At 39.8% G+C, this 26,577-nt stretch overlaps 3 protein-coding genes across 5 annotated transcripts in view; 2 read left to right on the forward strand and 1 right to left on the reverse strand.

The window, feature by feature from the left end:
* The window catches only part of ERMP1 (endoplasmic reticulum metallopeptidase 1), a 33,882-nt gene extending 20,495 nt beyond the window's left edge, over positions 1-13,387 (reverse strand). Inside the window, exon 1 of one of the 2 annotated variants that reach the window (XM_017732823.1) lies at positions 13,296-13,366. In XM_017732823.1, the coding sequence (XP_017588312.1) occupies positions 13,296-13,300 (5 nt within the window). In that variant the 5' untranslated portion in view covers positions 13,301-13,366. Of the gene's footprint in view, positions 1-13,295 lie in introns of both variants that reach the window. The other variant, XM_017732824.1, reaches the window with a different exon arrangement.
* On the forward strand, positions 3,637-22,103 carry LOC103614625 (monocarboxylate transporter 2). Of its 2 annotated transcripts, XM_017732825.1 has the most exons (5): positions 3,637-10,153; positions 14,269-14,453; positions 15,777-15,920; positions 17,040-17,843; positions 19,639-22,103. In XM_017732825.1, exons 2-5 carry the CDS (start codon positions 14,405-14,407, stop codon positions 19,848-19,850), a joined length of 1,209 nt encoding a protein of 402 aa, XP_017588314.1. In that variant the 5' UTR covers positions 3,637-10,153; positions 14,269-14,404; the 3' UTR covers positions 19,851-22,103. The 2 variants fall into 2 exon arrangements, with proteins under 2 accessions (XP_017588314.1, XP_017588315.1); XM_017732826.1 differs by lacking the exon at positions 3,637-10,153 and having other exon boundaries at positions 14,167-14,453.
* A 4,042-nt stretch (positions 22,104-26,145) lies between these two features.
* The window catches only part of MLANA (melan-A), a 7,178-nt gene continuing 6,746 nt past the window's right edge, over positions 26,146-26,577 (forward strand). The window contains exon 1 of the mRNA XM_008632552.2: positions 26,146-26,250. The gene's annotated coding sequence lies outside the window, so the exon portion shown is untranslated. The remainder of the gene's footprint in view (positions 26,251-26,577) is intronic.

A 26,577-nucleotide genomic window follows, 5' to 3' on the forward strand; every position in this document is an offset into this window, starting at 1 on the left:
AGCGGGCGTCACCTGCTCCAACCTCCCTGCTCAAGCAGGGTCATCCCAGAGCACTGGCATAGGATTTCTCCTTACTGTTCTTGAATATCCCCAGTGAGGGAGACTCCACTGCCTCTCTTGTTTTAGCGCATAGTCACCCACACAGTAAAATGTTCTTCCTCATGTTCAGGTGGAAGTTCCTGTGCATCATTTTCTGCTCGTTGCCTCTTGTCCTGTCGCTCAGCACCACTGAGCAGTGCCTGGTCCGTCCTCCGACACCCTCCCTTCAGACACTTGCAGACACTGATGAGCTCCCCTTGCAGTCTCATCTTCCTGAGGCTGAACAAACCCATGTCTCTCAGCCTTTCCTCATAAGAGAGATGCTCCAGTTCTTTAGTTATCTTTGTTGCTCTCCACTGTACCTGCTCCCGGAACTCCATGTCTCTCTTGTCCTCAGGAGCTCGTAACTGGGCACAGCCAGTGCAGCTTAGGCCTGTGTCTGGCTACACACCGAGGCGGGGAAGCCCTCAGCAGTGGTTTCCTGTGGAGAATGGTGGCCCGGCAGCAGTGAAGCCGTGAGCCCTCTGTCCAGCCACAGCTACAGGGTGAGCATCTACTTGACCCTGCTTGCCCCGTGCATTGTGTGCTGCATTGCCTTGCTTGTGAAGGTGTGGAAGGCTTTTCCTGGTTTCCTGCTTCTTTTGGTTGGTTGGTTGTTTGGTCTGGTTTTCATTAAAACAAAGTTCACAGAAGTAAAAGTGGTGCCACGTAGGGGAGCAGCAGAGTGCCACAGGGCAGCACACCAGGTGCCTCACAGAAATGAAGTCACACCACTGGTGGTTCTGGCTGGGTTTCCCCCTCCATTGCATTGTATCTTTGGCATTTCATAGCTGTAGCACTGCCCAGACTGGAGCTCAATTAGGCTGGGGTGCAGAGCAATAGTGCCAGGAGGTGCTAGTGAATAGCAGCTTCCAGGGTACTCATGCCAAGGAGAGAACCTTTGAGGATGGGGCCCAAGCTGTGACGAAGACTGTCACTCATGCAGCACTTCACACCATTCTCCCGGGAAGAAAACACGTCTGCCTGCTCTCACACTGCCTTTGAATGATGGCACAGACCTCTTTGGTGGTCATTTTCCCTATCTTTACCATACTGCTTTCCAATGTACTTCACCATGTTTTAAGATATCCTGAAAGATACTTATTTTTGATGCTTTGTGACATAATCTGGAAACAAAATATGTAATGAGGTGATCTAGAGAAATGGGAGTTTTAATAAATCCAGTGATGCAGATAAACACTGAACACTGCTGCTTTCTACCCTGCCCTTGTTGCTAAATGAAAACTAATAGGATTTGCAATACCCTTTGGAATTAAAAAGTCTGAAAAAGTGGTGAACTGAAAGGTGATGACTATGCTCTCTGCACACCCCAGGTGCTTTAGGAAATTTCCATACTCAGGCTTAGTGAGTTTTCTCATTTGCTTCACTGCATACTCAGTACAGACAAGGTTATTCATGACAATTTATGATTTACAACTCCAGATTATGCTATGACCCAGTAACATAGTTCTGGGCTGAGAGATTTGGTTTATTCTGTTTTGTTCAGTTTTTTTTCCTTTCTGCTTTTGTCTCACCTATGTTACCTCTCTCTTCACAAGCAGACAAACAAACCTACAGATTAGGTCCTCAAAAGCAGATTTTACATTAGAAACTACTATGAAAAATTCCAGTATACATTTTTTCTTAAAAATACCAACGCATAATTAGTCCAGTGAAAGGCTTGCAACACAAATAACAAAACAAAACAAAAAAATAAAATGTGATCCCCCAATATGGAATGGAATGGAAACTGCCCGTTGAAAATGTTATATTCATAATCTGTATGATGTTAAGGTAGTATCAGAAATATACATAAGAAAATATGGTTTTAAAGAAAGCTCACTATTAAGTGTACATCTCGGTTTCTCCTTTGAAATTCTTGTGTAGGTCTTGAAGTTGTATAGAGAAGGCAAACAAGGAGTCAAATATGGACTTTCATCTTTTATTTTGATTTCATGGATAATATCATCAGTGCTAAAGTGCTAGGGGCTACCACTCCTGAAAGACTCACCTAAGCAGCTTTTTGCAGGGCCAGTTGCTCTCCAGCAACGTATTTTGTTACATACCAGTTTTACTATGCCTACATTATTGATCTGGAGCATTGTGCACAGTTTGAGAAAGAGGAGCTACACATCATTTATTTCTTTTGGCTCTATGCTTACCTGAGGATTGGAACTGTAGAAAAATTTCATTGTTTTCTTAATGGTCTTTTTCCTTTTATTCTTTGGGCAATATAGGAACGTTAAACCACCCCCAGTTAAGAAAAAGACTTGACTGTACTGGTTTTGGTGACAGTCATATTCTATAGATCAAAACAATTTTTAAAATTCTGTCAATTCAAAATTCAGAAGTAATTTTCTGCTTTAGATCAGAAAGATTTCCCATGTTTGAAAGGCCGACAGCCCTTTTATCATCTGTTCTGAGCAAAAACATTTGGGAGGGTACTGTGCGGTATGAATTAAGCTGGAATTATAGTGCTTACATGTTTTGACATGACTGTAACATCAGGGTCAAATAAATCAACAAACACAGTGCCCTTTATTGCTCTGTTAGTCTGGAATGGCCGATTTAAGATAATTGGATTTAATTTCCAATCAAATTATTCAGCATAAATTCAGTTTGACTTTATGTCAAGAAGGCTGGTGTTTAACCTAGTATCTTGCAATCCAAGCTAGTTCATTTTGTCAGCTCACAAAAGAGGAAAATCCTGTATTCACTGAGCATAAATCATACTTGTAAACCTTGTTTTACGCAGAAAAAGTAAAAAGGCAATTCCTTATCCATAAGGACTACGGGTTGGATTTGTTTTTTCTAATTTAGTAGCAGACGCAAGTTAAGTCATAGCAGGTTAACATTCTTGCTTAACAGAAAAGTACAGATATGAATGTTTTATATGCTAAGGCCACCATCAGCTATTTACGGTAAGAGAACTAGAACACTATCTTCAGAATACCATTCAGTTTTGATTAAAAATAAACAGTGATGAAGTAATAGGTAAATTGTTCCCATTGTCACCTTTCTTATTCAAATGTGACTCACTTGCAGTATTAATTTCTTAGCTTCCATTTCCTATCCATCAAATCCTCCTGCATCATTGACCGAAAAATTGAAAATCCCTTTGTTACAAGATTTCTAGTCCACTGTAGGTATTAATACATTGTGATCAAGACCCCTTTTACATTCATCATTGAGTTTTACAAACTGTTGATTTTCAAGCCCTTTCATTCTCCTACTAACCATTCTGATGGTTTCAAGTTTTCTAGTAACTTTCCTGCATTGCTAAACCAAAAGAAGTGGTATCGCGGCACCTACACCAGTGACAAATACAAAGGTAAAATCATTGCTACTCTGCAGGGAGTCAGAGATGTTTATTTGCTTTAACGTAAGCATGTTGCCACAGCTTTGAAGTGACAGTCCTGTCCAGCTGTCTTGGGAATCTGGTTCTGTCACTGCAGCATGTTCCAGCCAACCACTTAGTGTCCCACAGTTTCTCTGACAGACTAGCTTGAAATGAAATTTGGACTGAGCAGGAAATCCTGTGAGGAAGAAGAATGAGATTTTATATTCTGAATTTCCAGGGCCTATTATGTCAGCCTTTCTTTAGTGACACGTGGGCTTGGAAAAATCTTTCTTCCCTGCACAGAAAGTGGTGTTGGATCACTGAGCCTTCCTGCCATAATGGAGATCAATCTTCACTCCTCCCTCAGACACAGATCTATCATCTCTTCAACCATATATCCATCAGTTACCTCACTCCTGTAGCCACAGTGTTGTAACTAGAAGCTCATATTAAATCAATTTCCTGCCCTGTCTTCAAGGTGGGTTTTTTGGTCACTACTACTGACAGTCCTGTTCCCATCCCTTAATTGTGGCCTGGCTCTCATTCTGTGTACTGCAAGCTTGAAAATGTTTGCCTTGAAAACTTGGTAAGCATTCAGTATTGCTCTGAGTCAACAGGCATTCTTCTTCATTGTCTGTTGCCATCCTAGTCTTAGAAACGAAACTAGGAAGAATATTTTAAGACCTCGGTGCAAGAATCCATCCTTACAGAAATACAGTGTACCCTTGTGTAACCTTGTATTCAGTTCAATACAAGCAGCTGTTCACTGTGAAAACTCTTCTATACAGGCACACTTCATGCTGTCAAGGAAGGTTGCATTTCTTCTTCTTGGGCTTTATTTCTTCACTTTATCATAACTTCACAATGGATAGCACAGTGTGTCACAGGCTAGCTTAAGAAAATAGCGCAGGAAGTCTTATGAGCTTATATCCCTTAATGTCTGTGTTCTCAGCTGACTCCTTGTAAAAATCCATCCCAGGTATCAACCAGACAACATTTAGGGCTCATTTAGCCAACACATCCATCTCTTTCCTAAGGTACGAGGACAGAAAATGCCTCATTGACACTCCTGACATACCCAAGAATTGGGCATTTTCACCTTCATCTTGTAATTAAAGCAGAATGATTAAACTCTGGTCACTTATTTCAGAACAGGAAGTGGAAGGAGCCACCCATAGATGCTAGATTAATAGGGCACAGAGAGACTCTTGTTTGCATCAGCACTGTACTTAACCATTTTGTTTTGATAAGGTTAAGCAGTGCCTTTCCCTCTTCCCTGTTTAGCAGTACTCATTTTGTGTGCCCCCTCTTCTTCTTACCCTATTATTTTGTAATGGAAGCTATAATCACAACCAAGAATTACACAGAGAAAATGAACTGATTATTGCTTGTTGAAAAACAAAACAAACAACCTTTGTTTAGATGAATATACCCTCCCTTTGCAGCCAAGTCAGGCTCTATGTAACCTTCTTCCCTGTAGATACCCTGCCCCCGTTTCCATGCAGGCTGAGCATTCCCTTTGTTATAAAGGAAGGCCAGGGATTGATATTGCCCTGGAGCGGGGAGCAATCAGCACACCTGACTGTAATTTCAGGACAGAAGGCTTTTTCTTCATTTGTTGCAAGCCTGTAAAGCTTCAGTCAATATTAAACTAGTAAGAATTTGTTAAACTGATAATAGGATGGCCAGAACCCAGTCCAAAATCAAGACGCTTATTCCTCTTTATCTATTAAATAGCTCACTTTTTACAGTCTGACAGATTCTGAAAAACCCTAATCACTCGCTTGTTTGCTACCTCTTTCTGCTCTTTAGCCCCTCTGGTATCTGCCAGCTATCACTGCCAGTTATCCTATCTCCATAAAACGCTAGCAATCACCTCCTTTGTCATCCTAACTTTATGCAACTGAATCACCACCCTGGTTGTTCTTCTCTAATCACATCAAGGTAAAACTGGTTTTTTCCTTCAAGACCTTGAGTACCTCCACACTCATTCACATTTCTTACCCAGGTTCATTTAGCATCCCATGTCATCTATTTTGACAGTAATGTCAGCCTGTTTATTTCTTACATAATAGTTTCCCAATCCTTTCATCTGCTATGTCTCCTGCACACAGTCCTGAGAATATTTATGTTCAGGCTACTCATATTACATCAGTAATCACTTAACACCACAAATCAAACAGTCATTTAGATTCAGTTATTCAATCAATATTCTCTTAGTTGACAAATCATATGACCTGGTGATGTTTTATCTTGGTTTACTATCTGTTTGTCAGTGCTGTCAGAAGACTTTGGTCAGGGAAGAAAAAAAAGAGGATATATGTGATAAGAGCTGGTAGTTCCAGGTAGAGGGACAAGCATGGTTACCACCAAGGACTGATGAATGCAGGAGGCATGGTTTCATAAGGTCTCTGCCTTTCCATCTGAGCACAGCTGACTACAAGGAGACTTTGCCAGGATCTGTGTGTATTTGTGCCAGGCTGGCTTTCTACATTTGTGCAGTTTATTTAAATAAGAATTACATTTCAGAGACTTGTTTCCCACATTTTATATATACTACAGTAATAATAATAAACAGGCAATAGATAGAGATGTTGTATCTTCTTCAAAGGCAGCCCTGTTCCAACTGAGAAATCTGTGAAGAAATTCTCTGGTGGTGAAAGGGGTGAAGTAAATTTGAAATCAGGAAATTGAAATAATTTACAGCAGCAGAGAACACAGTCACTACTTTCAGTTTTGAGAATATTGAGAAAAAGGCATTTTAGAAATACATATATATCCAGCCTCTGTTTAAACCATTGCCGATTTCATTCTGTGAGTCTAGTAATAAAAGCCAAGACCCACTAACTCCTGGATGGTTAAGTATTTCTTTATGACTTGACTGGACAGCATGTAAGCATAATCTCTTCATAATCATGAATCACTGTTATTATCTGAAGTACAGATGTTCCAGGGAGATTCTCATTTCACTCTACACCAAATATTTCATGAAGCAGTCTACCTGTGAACATATTTTGTGCTTACTCAAGCACTTAAAGTGGAAGCTAACCCTTGGAATTAGTGAAAGCTGAGCTGACAAACTAGATCTGAGCAGAAGTGATTCTTCTTGCCACCTGGAATAATTTTTTTTTTCTCCAGTGTATGAATGGAAACCTGAAAGACATAAGAGTTTTCTAAAATGCTTAAATGTTGAACAAGAAACAGTATAAGCAGTATTAATACAAGTGCAGTCTACAGTTTTCTAATTTCTTAAGTAGAAATAAGAGATACTTAAATTTTATTTGTAAATTTGACATGTGGAGAAAAACAATAGATGATTAAGGAGAAGTACTGTACACAGGTGTAGCATAAAGATTCCATGTGTTGCCAGAAAACTGTGAAAATATTTTAGCCTGATCAGATGAGCAAATTCTACTATGGTATTAATTCGTAACAGTAATTCTGGATAACACAAACTAAATGGTATGAGTAAAGACTAAATGTATTTAGTAGGAAGGACTGTAGAAAATGAACATTCAGTGTAGTCCCACTAAGACCATTCTGTTTTTAAACCAGAGTCGTGACAGGCCATGATGGTATTCCTTTGCACATAATCCCCAGTAATTTCAGTGAATATAATGTTAAAAATAGTCTGATGGACTGACCAGTGAAATATTCTAGACTTTATTATTTTGTCTATAGACTTGAACTCCCATGACTATAATATAATATTCAAGGGCCACCTATATTCCAAGCATCCCGACAATGAGGAGGAAGTCAGGCAAAAACCCAGGCAGCTTGTCTGGATGACAAGCAGGTTCTAAGGGATGACAAGCAGGTTCTAGGATGAACCTGCAGGTTCTAAGGGAATGGGCAGGGGACATGGCTAAGCCACAATGTCCTATTTGAGAAGTAAGTCGTGGCAGTCTGGTGATGTTGTCAATGACTGGCAAAGGGGAAGCATAACCACTGTTTTTAGAGAAGCAGTCAGGAACACCAGAGGAACTGTAGGCCAATTAGTCACACCCCTGCGCCCAGCAACATCATGGGTCAGAATTTGGTTGGCTCATAGGGCATGTGGATACACTAATTGTATACAACTGCCATGTGAATTTCTTCTCTGGATTAAGCAGTCTCATCTGCCAAGTTTCATTCCTAGCTACTTTTTTTCTGCCTTCTGCATTGTAAAAAATGCAGAGTGAATTTCTCCAAATCGGGAAACTGCCCCAGTGTAGTGAGAGGAAGGGTCAGTTCACCAGTCTGGTTCACTGTATGAAAACCCACATGGTAGCAGGAAGGTGAAGTAGGAGTGGCAGCAACTTTTATATCAAGACTGCACACTAATTCCACTTCAAAAACTACCCCATAATTTTCCTTTGCCATGATTTTGACTTCTCCAGCCCTAAAAAATAGCTCTAGAGAATTTTCCCAGCAAAAGAAAATTAGGATGTCACCACACAAACTTGCTGGCTTCCCATTCAAATATGCCAAAAATATGAAATACATCTGTTTCTTAGTTATGCAGGTCAACTGCATATTTATACTTCCCCTTAGCACACACAAATTACCCAAGTTACTGATCAAGTCATGAAGTAAGTACACAAACATGTAAATAAAAATATTACAAAAAGCAACAAGCAACAACCCACCCTGCCTCCCCAACAATTACAGTAGCAGTACAGCCGCCACAACTTTGGTGCAAGACAAATTGGTAGGAAAGGGAATAAGTTACAATAAACTAGCAGTGAGAGCTGGGAGAGGAAAGTTTTATGAGGTCCAGCAGTATTTAACTGTGGGCCCTTAGAACTCAGGCACTGCTCTGATGTGGTGAAAGGTTCTGAACATGCATGTATCATGCTCAGGAGAGCATATTCAGGCTTCCTATAACTTCTTTAGTTGCTGCAGTCTATGTGATGCTCACTGTAGCCAATATCTGTCCAACAGCACAATCATAGGGAAGCCACAAATGAATTTCAAATTTGAATAAACATTTTCAGTAAATGCCATAGAACACAGGAGAGTTCTGGTTGGTCCAATAGTTGAGTTCAATAAAAAACGTGGACAGCAGTCCAAGGCTAGTATAAGTACAGGGCAGATACATAACAAAATCTGCCTTCCTCCTCTAGTTTCCTCCACCCATTCCTCATTTTGCTTCTCTGATCTCTAGTCAGGACAGAACTTCATTTTTCTGAATATAGGTGGAGTCAAATGACTTTTGAGGAGGGGAGGAAGGGATTCTTATAAAATCCGATGCTTATGCATTCTGAGGGAGACAGATTGGTTTGCTCAGATAGCCAGATGGTAGTTCTGGTGAGAAAGATGACCTGGTGGTTTGCAGCACAACTCATGAACTTACATACAACTGGAAGGTGAAGGAAGAGCTTTGTATCACATACAAGCCTTGGCTACCTGAATAAGGTAATTTCTTGATGCAATACTTGATTTTTGTTACTTCTAAGTGGTTGCTCAGAGCATTCAGCCCCGCTTTTCCATCCTAATGTGCTTTGTCAATAAACTGTTATAGATCATGTTAGACTGACTCCTTCTAAAACGATGTTCTGAAGTTAGAAAGGAAATGGAGAGTTAATGAAGAGTTCCTCCTGAATTTGTGTCTGAGGAGCAGTAATTAGTACGACTCTGTTGTAGTTGAGGCTCTAGTGACAGGTGAGCATCAGCCAGAGCCAGTCTGAGTGTTAGATGAAAATCATAGGGTATCTGAATGTGACACAGTGCCTGTTCCTTGCCTGAGTACCAAGGCACAAGTGTGGAGGAAGTTTCAACATAAATTACGATTGATTTCCTTGTTTCTTTCCATCTTACTTCTAATACAACCAATAAAACAAGACTATATTATTTAATCTGTTGTTAATTAATTAAAGATCTATTTTGTATTTAGTTTTATATAGTTCCTGTTTCAAGGTATCAGCCTTTGGTAAAAGTAGTTTTGTATCTGTGTATGTTAAGTATGTTTTTCTTCCTTTTCTCTTTTTTGGTAAGTCCAAATCCAAGGTAAAGTACAATACTTGTACTGGAAACCCAAACCAAATACCCATTACCAAGTCATATTTCTTTATCTCAGTGTAGAAAAACTTGAAACTTGCCTTTTTTTGTCTTCTTGGGGAACCTATATCTGTAAAGTATCACCAGCTCACAAGAAGCTCACTCAGCCTCCATTCAGAGAGAGTGAATACACTTACTTGGGGGGGTGTTATGTATGAGTTGCATTAGAACAAGAAGTTTAGGATTCATACTAACAACAGTCTTTTCTTGATTCCACCACCAAATTGTTTTGCAATGGGCAGCAAATGTATTCAACTCATTTGCTCTTTTGTAAAAAGTAAATTAGAATATGGAGCACAAGATAACCAAGTAAAACAAGTATCTGTCTTTACAAGTTTATGTGGCACCCTAAAATGCAAGCAGTGAGATAAGCATTTTATAATTTATTTTTATAATTGTCTGATAAGCTTTTTGAATCACTGACATGAATCAAAGCAGAAACAGCTTGGAGAACTTGCAGAGCATGAATAGAGGAACAGCCCCGGTGCCTCAGAATGTGCCTTTGTAGCTATCCAGGTGCAAAGATAAAGGTTGTACTCTTGCCCACGTTCCTCCTGGCAAATTTCGCCATGCACATAATGACACTACTAACAGAGCTGCCTGCTCTTGCTTATGCACACACCAAGCACAGGCTTTCCTGATTTAAGCCCCTGTCTCACAGGACACCTGTTCCAGCTGCCAGGAGAAATCTTGGAGGTAGGAGTCAGTGGGATGCTAGACAGAATGATTATGCTTCTAGGCACAGCTTTAAATTTTTGAGGGATCTTGTGTATGGCCAGGCACAACAGAAGGAGCAGTTTCTCTACAGGTCTTTACTCCTTTTTATTTAGAAGGTTAGCTCCAGGGACAAAATGAGTAAGTGAAGATATTAATACCTTACTGCTTACCATTACTCAATAGCTAAGAGCAAAAGGAGATCCTATGTAGGTTTTTTTCAGCTTAGGGTGTTTGCATTGCATCATCTTATAATAAACTTTCTCTTGCAAGTGAAGGAGGAAGAAAGCAAAGCATGGTGTCAGAAACAAGTTCCCTTATTGTAATATCTATGTTTCTTCTACCCCCTTCTGGCATTCCAACAATTCCCTATAGTATGTAGCTGCACTGCTTTCAAATCTGTAGGGCTGCTGGAAAATAACAACCTCATTAATTAATAATGCAACTGAAATAGTAATTTCATTTTGGAGTTACATGTAACAACATTGAAAGGAACTGAAGGTTGAATTCTGAGCTGTGACATAAAAGATATATTTGTCGTAAGGAAACATGCTGTTCATTTAAGTTTTGTGAGCAGTAAGGCTCAGTTTATATTCCTACTGGGACAGAGTTTGCTTAATGTAAGTGAAGGGTGCTGGGTGGTGTCAGGAAATAGATTTTATCATGCCTGTTTTAGTCTGGGTGCTGCCTGGTAAATAGCAGGATTTCTTCTATCTGACTTGTGGCACAAATCGTAATCTCTTGCCCAGGCATGTTCATGCAGAATGCAGAAATATCAGTATCACTCTACCTAGGCAGGCTCATTTAGCTTGAGTGTTGCATCCTTTTTATGTTCTTCCGGGCCTCAAACAAAATTATGACCACACTGCTTCAATTGTCAGAAGACATGGCTACAGCTTGATATAATTTCTGTATTTTCTTATAGTAACTGAGCACTAATACAAGTATTAATGCTTCCAACTTTACAAAATTTATGACCTTTGAAAGTATCAGCTGCATTTGATAACTGAGAAAACAAGCACAGCAAGATCAAACAACTTGCTTAAGGTCACTCAGAAACTGTGGGAATGAAAACCTACATGGTTCTTTCATATAGACCTCAACACAAGGCAGTCTCTCCCTCTCTTCTGGCTTTTCTAAGATTTTTTAGGATGTGCAAATGTGTCCAGTGCCGCATCAGTCCAGACCCATGGCAGTAGAATGATCTTTCTTCTGATCCCTACAAGGCTCTGATGGCTTCTTTTCCCCACTCTGCTGCAGTGATTCAAGTCCTCCTGTGATCATGTACCTCAATGGAGCACATCACAGGACTAGTGACTGCTCGTTTGAAAATTTCAAGTGGTATGGATTCCCTCATGCAGCTCATTTTTCCCAGCTGCACAGAGGGAAGAATAATTTTAAGTACAGTACATCTTCAGCTATCTCAAGTTCCCATTCTCCTCCTGAGATAGGTCTTTTTTGGTCTTCTGCGTCTTGTACAGCATGCCTGCTCAGAATTTAGTGTCCATGAAGAAACCAGAAAAATATATGAATGTTTCTCTCCCTCCAGCCAGATCCCGTGTCCTCCATGTGCTGCATGATTACTGCAAGTTTGTCACAGAACTTTTAAGGGGAAATACACTTTTTCAATTTTGTGTTTAATAAGATGTTCTTGCCTATGAATATAACTTCACAAGGATGGATGTGAACCATTTTGGCAAAAATGCTTGGCGGTGCAGGAACAATTAATATTTATAAATGCTAAAATTTTGAGGACCCTAAAATTCTTCTATCTTTGAAAATCTTCATGTCTGAATCTTTTCCCATTGTCTTCTCTCCTTTGTTCACATCTGCATGCTTCTTTTGTTTTCTTCACTCTGTACTTGAATTTTTTTTTTTTTTCTTTAATTTCTTTATTCAGTCTTCTGTCTCTTGGGGCATCTGTTCCCCAGGTAATATTTTCAGTCAAACCACTGTAATGCATGTTGTGTTTTAACTTGGTAATTACTTGTGTAAGCCATTCCTAGAATATTTTAATTAATTTCTTTAACAATGGGCCTTCTACCAATTTGCAGATCTTTTAAAAAACCTCATCACCATCACTATCACTCCAGGAAAAAAAAAAAAAAGAAAAAACACCTCAAAATCCAGAGAAGATCTGAGAATTAGAAAACATGCAGGCTAAAGACAGCAATCCACCAGACGGTGGCTATGGATGGATTGTGGTAGTGTCAGCCTTCATGGTGATGGGCCTCACTGTTGCTGTCCTCAAGACTTTTGGTCTATTCTTTGTTGAAATCCAGCAGCACTTTGATGAACTTGCAAGCACCACTTCCTGGATCACATCAATAACTATTGCTGTCTTTCATTTAGGAGGTAGGTAGTAGTGCTCCTCTAGCATTTTATTTTAATGTATTAACTACCCGAGCAAGTTTGCAAATCTTCCTTAAAAAAACCCACCTAGAAACATGTAAGGTCTAGACTTCCTTCTTCTGTCTCTATCAAAAACACAGAAAATTTTCTTACAGAAAATTGGCATTTGCTGCCTCAGATATGGAATGGGTTAATAACAGAACTCTATAGACACAGGAATCTGATTGCCTGAAAAAACATCATGTACCTAAACTCATGATTAAGTTTTGCTACAGGCTTTGAGTTAAACTCATTAGATATAATTCTAATAGCCACAGAGCTTGTTGAATCAAGCTCTTAAACCAGTTTGTGCAAGTTCACTGATCTCTCAGAGTGACTGTCACTTTTTCAAAGTACTTCAAAACATAAAGATTGTGACCCTGTCTGGCAGGTAAACCATCTGCTACCAGAATGAATGTCAGTCCTGCTTTTTTCCACTTCTCCTTTTTATCTTCACCAAGATCCCCTTTCTTTGCATGTATTACCAATCCTGTGTCTTCTTTACCCCTGTTAGTATGATTCCAAGTTACTGATCTACCAGAAGACTCCAAGAGTTAAAAAGAAAAAAAAAAAAAACTTCAGCTCACACAGAGAGAGGTCAATAAAGACATGACCATGCAAGCAGAGAGTAGGAGAAGAGAGAGTGAACTATCCCAGTTAAAGGCAGTGAGCTATGAGAACAGGTCAAATACCACATCTCACCAAATGAAGGAGGGAAAAATATGAAACATACCGCATTTGACTCAACTTGGTTGTTTAGAGAGTCCTTAGTGCCCTTGTAAACTGCATGATCCTTCACATGATGGTGAGGATTCCAAACATGTGCAGGCTTGAACTGTACAGAATTTGTGAAGTCTGCTCTGCATATTCTCATAGAGATACATGGTTGCAATAGGTAAATATCCTTACATAATAAATGCTATCATAATTTTGTTTATGAAGACACTTCATTACATAGACACTGTATAATTACATGCATCCTACTCAGTCCACACCTATCAGTACTATTGCTTGCAACTGCAGTACTTCCAAACATCAAGAGCAACTGATCTTGCTTTGAAAAATGTATTCAGAAGGAAAAAAGAGTAACCCAAAGTCAAAGTAAAAAGATAAAGTAAGTCATGAGTTGAAAAGATTTTATCAGTTCCATAAACTGCTATCCTTGATGCTTGCTTTACAGTGTCAGATGTAATTAACTGAAAAAAAACATTGAAAAACCTGCTTCACAGGCCACAGAAATTAATAAATGGTAATCTATCTATTTGGTTTACAAATTAGACATATCACTGACACATTGTGATACTATTTTGTCACTCAGGCATTTGAACTTCATGAGAAGAAAAAGCCACCATAGGAGGAAAAACCTTGAAGTCCTGTTTCAGTTAGGTTTTGTTTTGTTATAACATATATTTACATTATATAGGAATGTATCAAGGAATACAGCTTAGGACACATTAATATCAAGTATAAACCAGCAAAAACTTATTTGCCTAGTCAAGTGTGAGGCCAGCCTACTTCAAAAAAGGCAGCTATAATTTTCAGCAGAAACTGTTTTTCATCCTTTGAAATACTTTGAAAATAATCCTCTTTCAGTGAATAAAGCTTGATGGCCAAACATTCCAAACCCCTTCTGTATAGTAGTTTATAAATGTCTCAGGTCAATACATAATTGTCCTCATCTTCTCCTGCCTTTGCTTCATTTATAGGGACCACAAGACTTCCTGATGAAGATCACCTGAGCCTCCAGTTCTTTGATCATGTTTCCATGCCTGGCTTACTCTTTCTTAATATGTATCTCTGGGAAACCTTAAGTGTCATTTGGCGTATTTGGCAGTATGAAGGATGATCACTGAATTATTATTTTTTCCCATTTGGATCCTTTCAACAGCAGGTCTGTTTCTTGTGTCGAAGGAGAGCATGTGCTTCCACTCGCAAGGTCTGCACTTGCAACAGGCTGTTCAGTTTACTAGAGCAAGGATTCTCCCCATCACCTTGACCAGCCTTCTCTTGGTACTGATGTACACCTCCCAACACCTTTCTCTTTGCACTCTGGTTGTCATCCCTTTCCATTGCTTGTACATTTTCTGTGTGTTGCCCTTACCCTTTCAGACTCTGGAGTCCAGCTGTTTTACCCATTTCCAGTTCTGTGGCCAGCTTCTTTCTTTCTCTTGCTACCCCATGTTTAATGTCTGCCTGTTTATTCTTATTTGCTATTTAAAAATTGAGTTTTGGTAGTATTCCTGCTCCAACTACAGATCTTTTTCTTGTCTTCAAGCATTTTCATGGAAGTTATCCTGTGTCCTTGCTGGCTGCTCTCTCCTAATCATTGTCTTCCTACTTATTTCAATTTAGAAGCCTGGTCCTCGTTAACGGAATTCCGTTTTATGCACGAGCTCCAGCTGCCAGGATATTTAACACATTGTAGGGAGCTGGTGGTACTTGGGAATCCCCTAGTGGCCATGGCTATTTAAAGAAATCCTACGGCCTTGAACTCAACTCTGCGATGCTGATGGAAAAACAACCAGGCAGTAAAACTGATCCTTAATTAAGCAAAAATATGCCTGACATTTCAGGTGCTTCCAGACAGCGACTAGAGACCAAAGCAGCAGCTGCACATCAGATCTGTACCGCCTGCACCTTTGCCCTTCTGTTGAAGAGTCTCTGCAGTCTCTTGAGAGAAACTGTACCACTAAAATAATGATTTAAGAAATGAACTGCCAATTTTCTGTAAAAACAATAACCACAAAATAAACCCTAATTTTTGGTCCTTTATAAACTTTTAAAATTCCATTAAGGGTTGATTTTTGCAAAATTCTAGAAAACAAAAGTTAGTTTTCTCCAGAAAGTTTTCATGCCAACCACATCAATAATATATTCTCAATAATACAGTTTTTATAGATGAACCTATAGATTCTATGGCTGAAGTTTCTGCTAAAACAGTCCATGAGGTTCTGTCGTGTTGGTAGTTGTATACCTACATGAAAATCAGTAGAACTGTCCTACTATAAGGAAGGCACTAAAATGCTCTTCTCTAACAGCAAGGATACAATTTTGAAATTTTGATTGACCTCCTACCCCATCCAGCAGAGTTAAGGCTGTTTGTGTCAAGCATTATAAGGCTAGTCCTCCTCCAAATGTTTTATTTATTTGGCTGTGTTAATCAGATTATTGTTCCTAATGTATTTTTCTTTCTCCAATTTTGCTGCTGATCCAGCCCCTGTTGCCAGTTCACTATGTGTCCAATACACCCATCGGACAGTTGTGATCACTGGAGGACTTCTGGCTTTTTCAGGAATGGCACTGGGGTTTTTTGGATTCAACATGGTCTGGATGTATGCAACGACCGGCTTCCTACAGGGTATGAATTTATGGCTTTATGGCTTTCTTCCAACAACATATTATTTGAGGGTGCTAGTGGTAGGAGTTTTAAAATCTGGTATCTATCTTGATTTTATGAGCAGCTAGAACCAGCAATGCTCTTTAAAAGAGATTTCCCTCCCGTCCCACTCTGGAAATAAGAATTTGTACAGGAAACCTGCAACAATGAAGATGACAAATAGATGCCAGTAATTTGGACCTGCAAATGATATGCAAGCAGAAAATTAAGTATTTTGTTTTTCATTCAGAGACAAGAGCTTTGTGAAGGTTTAAAGAATCTTCATAAAGGGTGCTGAAGTTATAAGACATGGAGATTTTGTACTTTCTATCAACTTATCTTATGTTTTGAACAAAGTCCCAGGCTTCCATTTGATTCCAATCCTTTCCTTTACTCCAGGCAAAACCAGGCCAGAAAATTGTCTCCAACAGCTAGCAGATTTTCCTGGAACAGGAAGCAAAGCTAGCAGGGAATAATATAAACCATTCTGAATTCCATACTGGATGCCTGAGAAAATGTCTGGAATTTGAGCCCGTTGGCAGTCCTGGGCTGCGGAAGTCTAGGGAGACATCAAAATAACTCTAAGTTAGAGCAGGTTTTAAGTTTGCTCAAAGCAGTCGAGCGAGAAAATGAAGAGCAAACAGAGGCAATACACCAGCTTCCTTCATGTCCTGCCTCGCTTTCTACCCTGAACACAGCTCAGCTTAACCTGCTGGTCTGACCTAGTACCAACCTTAGCGCAGACAGCATGGACACTGAGATCTGTCTAGCTTCAACCCTATGACCATGTGATTTCTCATGCACTGACAAGGCTGTGAAACCAACTTCTTCTTTTTTTTTTTTTTTGAAGTGAGAATGTAATAATGTATATACTTCATGTTCCTGCTTTTTCGCTTGAATATATACAACTTACAGAATATAACATCACAAATATACTCTTACATCTAATCCAGCTAAGCTCATGCTTCTGCTAGGCAAAAATGTTTTCCTTCTAACACTTTTTAACTTTACAAACGTAGGAGCACTGACTGCTTTAATGTCCACCTTCACAGAATACCTCAACAGTGTCTAACCAGTGCTATTTCTATTGGTGATTTTCAGGTCTTGGCATTTCCTTTTCGTGGACACCAGCCATTAGCATTGTTAGCCACTATTTCTCCAAGAAAAGGGCTTTGGCCAATGCTATTGCCAGTGCTGGAGAATGTGCCTTTGCATTCACGTTTGGGCCATTTTTCCAGTGGTTGATTAGTCAATATGGATGGAAAGGTGCCCTCTTGATCATAGGTGGCATCCAACTCAATATTTGTGTCTGTGGAACACTGATGCGACCCCTGGCAAGCAGCTGCCTTGAGACCAGCCATTGCAAAACTGAAACACCACCTCACAACGGCGCATCCAGGAGAGACAAAGAAGATAAGTCTCCTATCACGCACAAAACTTTCAACTGGATGCTTGTGAGGCGACCAGAATTTGTACTTTATGCCATTTTTGGTGTATTAGCCGCTATGAGTTTTTTTGTTCCTCCATTATTTTTAGTTCCACTTAGCTACAGCCTGGGAATAGATGAATCATGGACTGCATCCCTCCTATCCATTTTGGCTATAGTGGACTTTGGAGGCAGATTGCTGTGTGGCTGGTATGCCAACCTCCGTATTACCAAAACCATTCATTTGCTGGCAATGACGATTACACTGATCAGTACTTCCCTGATGCTGTTGCCACTGGCTAACAATTATCTTTCCTTGGCAATATTCACTGGCTTCTACGGATTCTTCTTTGGTACAACAGTCGCCATTCACATTACAGTGCTGGCAGATGTTGTAGGCATGCCAGAATTCGACAGTGCTCTAGGGCTTTTCATGCTCATTCGAAGCACTGGAGGTTTTGTGGGGCCTCCTCTTGCGGGTAAGTTAAGACAACTCTATGCCAAATACAGTTTACAAGAAGAAAGGGGAATGGTAATCCAAACTGAAAAGATCTGGATCTGCACTCAAATTTCCCTGGTTTTTAGCTCAGGGGTATCTGAGCAAGATGTATATAAAAAAGAAATAGTCATTTTAAATCCTCTTCAAAATATCTTGCTCCCTCTCTTCTCTGTGATTTTAGAGATACCTTTTCAATGAGAAAACAGGGATGAAAGGTAGGGTTCACATGGTGGAACTTCCTGCTTCCTGAATCTCACATAATGCCACTTGATGGCCACCAACTGTCTTGCTATGAAAGTGTGCCTCTGGGACAAGCAGCAGACCCACACTTTCAGAGAAGAAACTGAAATCTGAGACTAGTGATGTTGCAGAAATGCTGGTATTGTTGGGAGGGTTTCTACAGAAGTTCAAATTGAACAGCCTGAAACATTAGGCTATTAAACCTCAAGGAAATATTCAGAGAGATGCCTGCTGTTTTTAGACAGCATTTGAGCCAACTAGTATAATAAGTGAGGAAGGCAGCACATAAGAACAGTGGGAAGAAAGACCAGACAATGAGACAGCACATGGATTTATGGGCTGGCAACGAGATATAGTCATCTTGGAAAAATGTGAGACAAAGGAACTGCAAGCTGTAGAGACTTTAAAAAGTGATACAGCAAAAAAAATTGACCTGTGTGCTGTGTACAATGCAGATCTGATTCCTCATCCAAAGACCATTGCTCATGCACTACAAGTGACTTTTGTGGTAATGACATCGCTGATAGGTTGCAAATGAGTCAGATTGAATACTAGAACATTTTAACTCACTTTTGAAAATACAGGAACCAGGAAGATTTGTAGAGGGTTTGAAACAGAACAGTATCAAAAGTGTGTTGGAAAGATCTGAATAAAATACAGATTATAGTGGCTGGTCACCAGTACTGACTATCTGGGGACCAGTGTGGCCCCTTTTTGTCTATTTAGTAATCTACAAAGAAGGCATGGAAGAGCAAGGAACCCTAAGTGCCTCTCAAGCTCTCCTCTCCCCCTTTAAGTGTAAAATGTAAAACATTTGAGTTCATGGTTCCTGGGCTGATGTTAGTTTAGAATGTGGGCTAGGAAGTACCCTAAACATGGACAAACTTCCCACAAGCAAGCAGCCTTCATCAGCCCACAAAAGAATGTGCCATCATACCCACAGGGCAGCTGACACACTGCTGAAGCGCTACTACCATACTAGATTTCTCAGTACAGTACACAGTGGCATTACGTACTTTGGTTGGCTTAAAGCTCCCTGAAAACCAAGGTCTTTTTGTTAACATCTGTGACTCTTTGTAAAATGACGAACCGGAAACCCATAACACGTCAGACAAATTCTCCAACTCTGTCTCCAGCAGACAAATCTCCTTTCCTTCTTTAAACTGACTCGTGCTGTAGTTATGGTACAAATTACAGCAACAGCTACACCACAGAACATGGAGCTACTCAGATACACAGCTGCATGGTCTGTCTTTTTCACCAGTACCTGCACTGTCTGCCACACTTTAGGTGGGAAAGTGCTTCAAACTGTGTAGTATATTGTTTCACTAGTAATGCACATATACAAAGCAATGAGATGTGAATTGTGTTTCAAAAATGCTGTAGTGGGGTGATGTTCCATGTGCTCATGATGTAGAACTCCACAAGACAAATACATAGCCAGCACACTGTGAGAGGATATATTCACACTGCTGAGCTAATTTGCATTAGCCTGTTCTCCATCAATCACATTGCTGTCATTTGTTTCTCCCCAGGTCTGATTGTGGACATGGCTGGAGATTACAGAGCATGCTTCTACATGGCAGGAGCCACTCTTGTCCTATCAGCTGGATTTTTAGTCATTTTAGATCGACTCCAACAGAGAAAAAAAAAAGGAAGCAAGATTAGAACTAAACCAGAAAAGTCAACATTACCTTACCCTTCCCTCCATCTCCTGAAACATCAAACCAGAAGGTTGAGAGCCTGATGTAGTGGTGTGACTACATGAGACCTCTGACAACATTTCAGGACATATGGAAGTATTTTATTTTTGCCAAACTCACTATTAGTAGGATTTACAAAACAACAGAAGTTTTGGGTAGGAATGTTTGAAACAAAGGAAGAAAGTAATTAATTTACATGCAAACTAGAGCAGTAACCATTACCATATTATTTTGATATTAAGTTGAATTTTGACTATGCAAGTCTTCAGCAGAGTCCCACAGGGCTGTGCTAAATGAACTAGGGAAACCATGGTCTAAATTAAATTGCCATGAAGCATGTATGCAGCAGATAGAAACTCTACCCCCAAATGCAGACTGCAGCTATCACTAAAAAAGAGGAAGAGGCATGAGCTCACAAATGTTTACTTGGGGAAGTAGTGCCCAGTATTTTCAGTAAACAAGCTGGATGTGAAAGCACAAGTAAATGAATACAGTTTTGAGCTAAAGGGTTTGCAGGTACTCTACAGAGCAGGGCTGGAATAAGATAAATAAATAAACCTGATAAAAGGTAAAAGTTACATGAGTAATAGAATACAGTAGAGAGAAATGCAGTCCTAGATATCAGAAGTAAAAAGCAAAATATACCCACATAAAATGGAGAAAGATTGATGAATATTAGAGAAGACCTAAGGCCACAGTGGACTTCAAACTGAGTAACAATCCCAAATGCAACCCTGTATTAAAAACAGTAAATGCCTTTGTGTGTTACGGTAATATAGAGGAGATAATGATGCTTGCAAGGCTTTAACTGGAAGAAGTACATGAGTTGCAAAGAATTAAGTGGAACATAAATGAGAAGATTAAGAAAACACAGTCAAGGAAAAAGTGTAAGAAATAAAGTTTGTCTGATTTAGAAGACAAAAATTTTTACAGGGCATGAGAACAGCCTTCAAATCCAGAATAGGTTGAGATAAAGAAGACATGATTAATTCCTTTCCTTGTTAAGACAATTGGTAATTGATATCATTCACAGAAAGGCAGAGTTATGTAACAGGGAAAAAGCTTCCTTGTGGCGTGTTAAGTCACAATGCAGACGATGGGGAGAATATGAAAACACAGAGGTATCAGAGAATAAGTAACACACGATCAAGAATCTAAATATATGTGCTTCCGAGTAGTAGTATGGACTAGATGACTTCCTGAGGTCCCCTTCAGTCCCATGTTCCAATTATCCTAAGGCAAATACTTTGAGTAAATACTCTATTTATAAGAATAAAAAAGAGTCTGTATCCAAACAACTGGGGTTTTTTGTAATTTTATTTTATCGGGGGAAGACAGAACTTAGGGAAGAAAAGGCTGAATCACATTTAGAAAGAAACATTAAAAGGAAAAAAAAAAGCAACCGTTTAAAGCTTTCAAACTATTATGAATGTCATATCTGCTCTACTTACAAACTTCAGAAATTTTTACCATTGAAACACTTCCTCTGTGAAGCCAAGTTGACATAAATCTCTCATGGGAAATAATTTCTTCTTGTCTCATAAGAACAAGTATTTCAAAAATTTAATTTAACTTACAGGGAATCAGCAGAACCATTAATAAATCAACTACCTGTAACAGCTTGATTGCAGAACATATTGGGAGGAACACACCTGGGTGGGCAAAGTCTTGTAGTAAGGCTCTGAAATACCTGACAAAATCCTTTTCAAATTCATCAATTGAAAAATTTGAATTTTTCTAGGAACATTATTCTTCAGTCTTCTGCAGTTTTCCACTACTTAGTATAACTCTTCATTTTATAAAATAGAAGTGGTATTGCTGGAGGTGGGAAGAATGGGGAAATGTTTAATAGATGCAGTTTCCATCTCTGACATTCTGTTAAAATTCTATATTTTATTTACAAGCCCTGTCACCAATTTATTTTGACATGTCCTGTTGTTTGACATGGGCAGTAAAGAAGGCATTTAGTGGCATGCTGTGCTGGATGAACAGGGGAACAAGGATTAGATCAAGCGAGGTGATTGTTCCCCTCTGCTTCACAGTTATGCATACATTTTGGAGCAGCAAGCACAGGAAAGAAGTTGACAAAGATGACTGAGCTCAGCAGAGGATCACTGAGAGGCTGTGGAACCAGAATTGGTTCAGCCAGGGAGAGCAGCAGCTTTGGGGCACCAAGCAACATCCCCAGCATCAACAGGAAGGATAGAGGAGGTGCAGCTGGGCTGTTCATGATGCCATGAAGATTTCTGCCTTTTCTTTTATATCCCTGTTATACCTTTTTGCAACTTCTGTATTCCTACTGCTTTTTCCCTCCATTCTTGGACTTGTTTGTCAAGCTAAGAGATTAAACATTTTAGAAGCTTCGTAGCTAGGGATCAGTGTGCCCCAGACCCCAAGGTCCTCTCCACAACACATTCTGTAAACCAAGATAGAACCATCCAGGGGAGGGCTCCTTGGGGAGGGGGGCTCACTTGAGCCTCTCATGGGGGAATCTTTGATAGATATGCTAATTAGTAAAACCTATAATGTTATACCCAATGTTGGGGGGCTTAAAGTAAATACCAAGGTAAAATCCCTTTTCCCTTTCTAACCGTGTATGACTCTTGATTTTAAGACCAGGAAAAGGCATCAGTTGCTGGCGACCACGAAGGGACCCTAAAGACCTTGAAAATCGCAGTCTTGGGTTGGAACACATCTTACTTTGCCCCTCTCTTTGCCGGCAAATTACAGAGGGGCCGGAGCAACAATCTAAGACTGTGACCAGGACTTTAGGACCCAGCACGGAAAGGCATCATTCACAGCAGTGCATGGTGTGAGGGTGAGGCAGCAGCAAAGCTGAACAGGAGGAGCTCAGGCTGAAGCCATGAGGACAGCCCAGCAGCAGGGACATAGTCCAGCATGGTCATGCTGATGCCATCCTTGGGGCTTTCATGGCCCAACAGAGTGAAGTCCTGAGCAGCCTAGTCTGAGCTCAGAATCGGCTCTGTCAGGACTCAGGCTGGAGATTTCCCCAGGTTCCCACCAGCCTGCACAGGATCTTGTGAGAAATGAAAAGTCATGCTTATATTTTCTTTGCTAAATGCAATAAATAGTATTAGTTGCTTGGACACTGTCATCTTGTTGCTATGTATCTGTTTAATGGCACAAAAGAAGTCAAATCATAGACTCATAGGATTTACAGAATTGGAAAAGCTCAATCAGGATTATCAAAGTTCAACTCCTGACCACCCCAAGAGTCACACCATGTGCCTGAGAGTGTTGTCTTAATGCTTCTTGAACGCTGTCAGGCTGGTGCTGTGACCACTTCCCTGGGGAGCCTGGTCCAGTACCCAGACACCCTCCAGTTGCAGAACTTCTTCCTGCTACCCAACCTAACCCTCCCCTGACACAACTTCAGGCCATTCCCTTGGGTCCTGTCACTGGTCTCCAGAGAGAAGAGATCAGTGCCTGCCCCTCCTCTTCCTCTCATGAGGATGCTGAAGACTACAATGAGGTTTCCCCTCAGTCAATTTATTTTTGGCACTGTTGCTACAGGATTAAGACTACCATTCCTTCTTTACTGTAAGATTCAGGGATGGAGCAGAGGGAGATGGGTCTGACAGTTAGGACCACAGCTTCACTTGGAAATTACTTGAGGAGGAAGTTTCTGTCATGAACCAAGCTTTCAGGATGAACATATTTAGGGTGTTTGAGCAAGGCAGTCTACAGGATATGTTACTCCCTGGAGGGGCCTTCAGTCAAGGCAGGAACAAGTTGAGGAATAGTTTATTTTCAAAAAGCTTCAAATCTGGCCTATAGCGGAACTCTTCAGCCTGGAAGCCAGATAATACCTCCTTCAAAGTAAGTCCCCAAACCACGGAGAGATACAGATCCACAGGACAAACTGAAAGGGATATAATTCCTTATTCTCTCTTACAGTACTGTGTTACTGTTAATGTAGATTTAGCAGTGAAATACTTGTTTCCACTGAATTTCCCATAAAACCCAAAACTAAAGTCTTTACTAAATCAGGTGTCAAGGTACTTGTGTTTCTTTGCTCTGTCTGCTGTAGGAAGCCTCAAATGTCAGAGAAAAATAATTATCAATTAAAGGAAGTAAATTAATAAAAATCCTAGGATCTTGTCCTAGAAAGATGGAATCACAATGTCAACATCACAAAACCAATCAACAGCTATTCTTTTTCAAAGGTCAGGCCTGTTATTTGTAGTTACACTACAAGCATTCATTTCCTACCTTTCACCAAGATTCATCAGTGTCCTGGGTTTGCCACAGGTTTAGCAATCACAAAAAAACCTGGGTCACTTCGGGGTTTCTCCAAAGTACTCCTCTTCCACCCACTTCTCCTGAAATACTGTCTTTGAAAAGGTAGCACCTTTGGAATCTATATAGTCAATACCAGTGATTTTACAATGATGGAGTTAGCAGCACTACATCAGAGAAATAAGATTTTGTAAAAAGCTTGAGATCAGAATCAGGATGTGGTGTTTCACATCCTCATCCATCCATTCAACTCCTCAATAGCAGCATTCTGCATTTACATTCCAGATGGCACCACAGATCCATGACAAAGTTGTTATTTTTTTCCCTTTTTTGTTGTACTATTAACAACAGATTCATTCAGAACACAAAATATTCAAGCAGTTGACATTTTGCCCCATACATCATTTGAGGCAAATAAGGGTCAGAGACTGGTTTTGCTACATAAACAAATCACATGGATTTTCTTTATTAGCATTTTGATTCTCACAAGATCAAACAGCGCCCTTCAGTTATCATCCTCTTCCAGAAGATTTTCTTCAGGAAAACACATGACTTGATAAAGAACTCTATAACATTTTCAAAATGCACAAAGGCTGGCATGTTTCTTGGGAACTTGGCAGACTGTGATAGCGTCCATTTACAGTTTTACCCACATGGATATTTACAGAAACTTCCCTGCACCTCTTTCACCTTTGAAATTCCTACTGAGTTTATCTGGGATAACTTGGCCAAATTAGTAACTTTATGCTCCTCACTGTTCATTTTTCTTGTACCCTTTATTTTCCCCTCTGAAAAAACTATGTTGTTTCAAACTTTAATGGGTGTAGCAAGACCAACTAGATCCTTCTGGTGCTAATCACAGAATGACTGAGTTTGGAAGGCACCTCTGGAGATCCTGTGGTCTAACCCCCTGCTGCAGCAGAGCCACCTGGAGCTGGTTGCCCATGACTGTGTCCAGATGGCTTTTGCAGATCTCCAATGAGGGAGACTCAACAAACTGTATGGGCAACATGTGCCAGTGCCCAATAACCCTCACAGAAAAAAAAGTTTCCTATTGTTCAGAGAGCACAGCCTGTGTTTCAGTCTGTGCCCACTGCCTCTGGTCCTGCCATTAGGCACTCTAATGGAGAAAGTATATAAAGACAGGTCAGATTTTTACTATCGTTAGGAAAAATACATAAGCAGAAAAATGGTGACTTCCGAGCCCTGCACTAGCTAAAAAATATCAGTGTTAATACTTTTCATCTGACTTCCTAATGAAATGGATGTTGGTCACTCACATTATCTGTTCTTTCCTATTTTCTTTGGAGTGTATCAGCCATTTTCAGCACATTTAGAGCCTGGTGCACAGCTTTAAAGACAAGTGAAAACTTAAAAGTGTTTAATCCTTCAAACTTAAAAAATCTGTGGAAGGACAGAGAGGCTCAGATTAATGATTCATTAGGATACATGACAAGCAGAACGTAGCTCTTGTATCTTCTCTCTCTTCTAGCAGTAACTAACTGCTGGTATATCATAGTACCCAGACCTCTGAATCAATCACAGACTGCCATTTCTTGCCTGATCTTGTCAATGGAATTACTACACGGTTACCACAGGCAAAGACCAGGCTTCATTAGTTCTGCAGCCCATGGGACAGACTCTCTTTTTGTTGCAGTGTTCGCTTCTCTGTATAGAGTTAAACTGTATTTACCTTAATCTGAGACACTTTTGTCATAGTGTAATGAATTTTGGTCCACATATGCTAGTTAGCACAGTGTTAAAACGGTGCAAAAAGTGTGCATAAACAAAGCTATAGTAAATACATGGAAATATACCAGTCCTCTGTAACAAAATAACCAGCCTTAGATCAAAACATGTTTGAATCTATAAACAGTCTGCCCACTCTAGGAGCTTGTACTTATTGGGCAGGTAAAAAGGTGTTGGTCTGTCTCTCAGAGCACACGTAAATAATCAAGTAATAATAGATTTTTCTGCTGCTTTTTAAGAGGGAAGAATGCAGAAGAAAATGAGAAGTTGTGTCCTCAGCCCTTTCAAGCTAATTAATGCATTCAGAGGCTGTACTGAAAGGAATTTAAACTCGTGATAGTCATAAGAGGACAGATCAAAGGAGAAAAAAACAGACCAAGTCAAAGAAAGCTGCACATGCCTTCAGTTAACAGACAGAATACAGGTCCGAAGGAGGTAAGATTTATATTTTTTTATTTTACACAAAATTTTCAGTTTTGCTTTAAAGTTATGATTTAGAAGAGGCTTGACTGTCTCTAAGTGAACTCATAATATTTTCTTTCATTGGCTAAAATTCTCTTCAGTAAAGTCATCATGTTTTATAATTTACCTCTATAGGATAGGTAGGTTAGCCAGATACTATCAAGTAGGATCCGTTGTTGTGCTCTTCAGATTACAGAAACATGATTACTTGTGGATTCCTTCTTCATTATATTTGATTGAACATATTTTTAACTGTTCAAACAGCTGTGATCATCACCTTAAGACTGGGAATTAAAATTA

Source organism: Corvus brachyrhynchos, unplaced genomic scaffold, assembly GCF_000691975.1.
Source record: "Corvus brachyrhynchos isolate BGI_N302 unplaced genomic scaffold, ASM69197v1 scaffold194, whole genome shotgun sequence".
Lineage (NCBI taxonomy): Eukaryota > Metazoa > Chordata > Aves > Passeriformes > Corvidae > Corvus > Corvus brachyrhynchos.